Source organism: Corvus brachyrhynchos, unplaced genomic scaffold (genome assembly GCF_000691975.1).
Source record: "Corvus brachyrhynchos isolate BGI_N302 unplaced genomic scaffold, ASM69197v1 scaffold70, whole genome shotgun sequence".
Lineage (NCBI taxonomy): Eukaryota > Metazoa > Chordata > Aves > Passeriformes > Corvidae > Corvus > Corvus brachyrhynchos.
The window spans coordinates 7,405,431-7,408,178 of NW_008236217.1; the positions used below are offsets into that span (position 1 = coordinate 7,405,431).

General features: G+C 42.5%; 1 protein-coding gene across 11 annotated transcripts in view; it reads right to left on the reverse strand.

The window, feature by feature from the left end:
* The window catches only part of QKI (QKI, KH domain containing RNA binding), a 155,648-nt gene extending 153,279 nt beyond the window's left edge, over positions 1-2,369 (reverse strand). For 4 of the 11 annotated variants that reach the window (XM_017746123.1, XM_017746109.1, XM_008643323.2 and 1 more), the window contains exon 1: positions 587-2,327. In XM_017746123.1, the coding sequence (XP_017601612.1) occupies positions 587-614 (28 nt within the window). In that variant the 5' untranslated portion in view covers positions 615-2,327. Of the gene's footprint in view, positions 1-586 lie in introns of all 11 variants that reach the window. The other 7 variants (XM_017746112.1, XM_017746105.1, XM_017746118.1 and 4 more) reach the window with 7 other exon arrangements.
* Positions 2,370-2,748: the final 379 nt, after the last annotated feature.

Consider the following 2,748-nt stretch of genomic DNA (forward strand, 5'->3'; position numbering starts at 1 on the left):
GCTGTGACTTTATTTCTTCATTTTGATCAGCACACAAAATAAAAAACAATGGCTGATCATAATATTATTCTTCTCAAGCATAAACAAAACCTTCAGGAAAATGGTTGTATAGTAACTAAAGAAAAAAACCCCACCTACCTAAAGCACAAAACAACAAACTAGAAGAAGCAAATCAAATGACAGGGTGGAGGAGGCAAAGAGGGAATGTGAACCCCGTAACTTTATTTTTAGATTATATATACCTATATATACACACACACTTGCCCCATATACTTGGTATTCTCAAGGGTGCCAGGAAACAACTGATGAAACTATGAAATAATACACTTTTAAGTTAAGCAAATTAAATCCTGCAGATTTTTCTAGCAAACCTGTAATTCGCTATTACTAAACTCCTCTGCTGGAGGATGTCAGTGGAGCATAGAGTTCAAGACATTTAACACAGCCCCCACTGGTAACCACGATAGGTGTTTTACAGCAAAACAGTTATTCGAACTCCTCGGCTGTTCATTGCTACTGCCGATTCCACCTATGTAATACTGCCTGGAAGCATACAATACATGGAAGTCCATGCAAATACAGATACCTGCACAAATCCACAAGTATTTTGTCATTCTTTGCCGTCGATTTGATAATTTTACTGCCCGAGTCAATACTCGGTGCTCGCGGAATTACGCCTCAGAAAAAAAAATAACTGGCGCCCCTTAGTGTTCAAATTTTGAAGTCTTCAAGCAATTTACTAGATTTGCATGAAACATTTTTTTCAACATTCCAAAAAGTTTTCTGCCTCCACAATACTTCCACCCAATTGCCAACGTAAACAGGAAAAGCAGAAAAGCTTAAAGGGATAGCAGGCTTCTTCCAGAGACCATTTAGGAACACAGAGAGTACTTTATTTGCTTTTCTTTTGAAGAAGAGTGTAAAGAATAGTTTCAACACAGTTCTTAAACTTTTTCAGCAAGTGTCTCAAGAGCCCTCGTTTTGGAACTCCAATACTTTGGAAACAGACTTCCAGAGTTTTCAGTATTTCAAAATATATGACAAGATGTATTTCAGGCATTCCTTTTTCAGTGTCCTTTTCACATCGGAAAATGTTTTTCTTCCTTTTGTTCTCTGAAAATAAAAAACCAGCTTCAGGCCTCCTCTGGCCAAATACATTACATTGAAGAGATTCAGGAATTTAAAAATCCATTATCAAGCCTCTGAAAGGCTCATTTGTGCTATAAAGGAGTCTTCTCAGTCAAGTTTCTTCTTGATGTTTATTGTAAATCTACCAACTCTGAAGAGGTTGTTCACTGTGGTGACCAAGAACGTAAGTTTTAAATAGTTTTGCTTTTCATGTCCATATTTGCTCCAATGTAAATTCAAACTCCTCCAAGTGTCTTGAAAATAAAAACAGATGGTCCTACTATAATGCTTCCCACAATCCATATTTCAGTATTCTTCACCCTTTGTTTGGGGTTTTTTAAACTCCTCTATCACTTATTTCCGAAGGTAGCATTTTCTCAACATGCTATTTTTGTGTCGTACTACAGTCGCTATCTCATTTTTACAGTCTTGGCAGAGGGCGGGGAGTTGTTCTACCAAATATAACCAGTTCTTTCATCTTCCGAGGTCAACAACTTCCCAAACTTCTTTTAGTGAGGTGGAATACATCCGCAAACAAGAACCCCAACTCAAAATCTCGAAAATCAGTACTTCATACTAAGAATCCCAACAAGGTGAAACTGTATAAATAATTTATGGTCATATCATATTCTACTAAGCTATCAAATACTATTAAACAAACAGGTCTAACTCTCCAGAAAGCCTAGGTTTAAATTGGAAGGAAAGGAAATGCCTCTGACAAGAAAAAACAAACCTGTGAACCCGACTATAAGGCGAATTTAAAATACTAAGAACAAGCGTTTCACCTAATTTTTAATACACAGTGGGTCTGTTACTGTAGTGGGAAAACATATGGGACACCGTAACTTCCCAGCTCGTACTTTTCTTTTTAATTTCTAAAATGTGATTATTTATTTGTGAAAGCTTAGCCTTAAACAAAGTTATTTAGCGAAAAATTGGGGGGTTGGGGGGCCTCGCCCCGCGCCAGGAGCGGGTGCGGGGCCGGGATGGACGTTTGGCAGGAGCGGACCAGGCAATTTCGTAATCCTTTTTGTTTCTCCCACTTCACTAAAGTCACACGTAGGAGTCTTTCAAGTTAAGTTTCTTTAAAAGGTAAAGATAGCTCAGAGAACAATTTACTCGCTTCCCTTGCGATATAGGAAAATGTAATTAGTTTGTGGCCAGTTCGGGGTGGGGTAGATCTGGAGCTGAAAAAAGAGCTCAGCCCCCCTCCGCCTTAGTTATTCAAGTCCAAGCAGCTTCCAGAACAGCCAAATCTCGAAACCAAACACCCCCCGCCCCCCCGGCGGGGGCCCTGGGGCCGGGCGGCGGAGCGCTCCGAGGGCGCCGGCAGGACCCCCGTGTCCCCCGCCGCCACGGGAGGGAGGGATGGAGGGAGGGGAGCGCCAGCCGCCAGCCAGCCTTTCCCCTCCTCCCTGCCTTCCCCCAGAGCGCATTCCTGAGCTCCTGTCCTCGTTCCCTCCCTCCGTGCTGTAGTTACCCTTCCCCCGGTTTAAGGAAATAGTGCGGAAAAGGGTTAAAAAAAAAAAGGAAAAATAAGGGGGAAAACCCTCCGGGGGGTTCGAGGACCCGTGCGGCCGGGGCTGCCTCTCCCCTCCCACTCGCTCCCCCGCGCCCTCG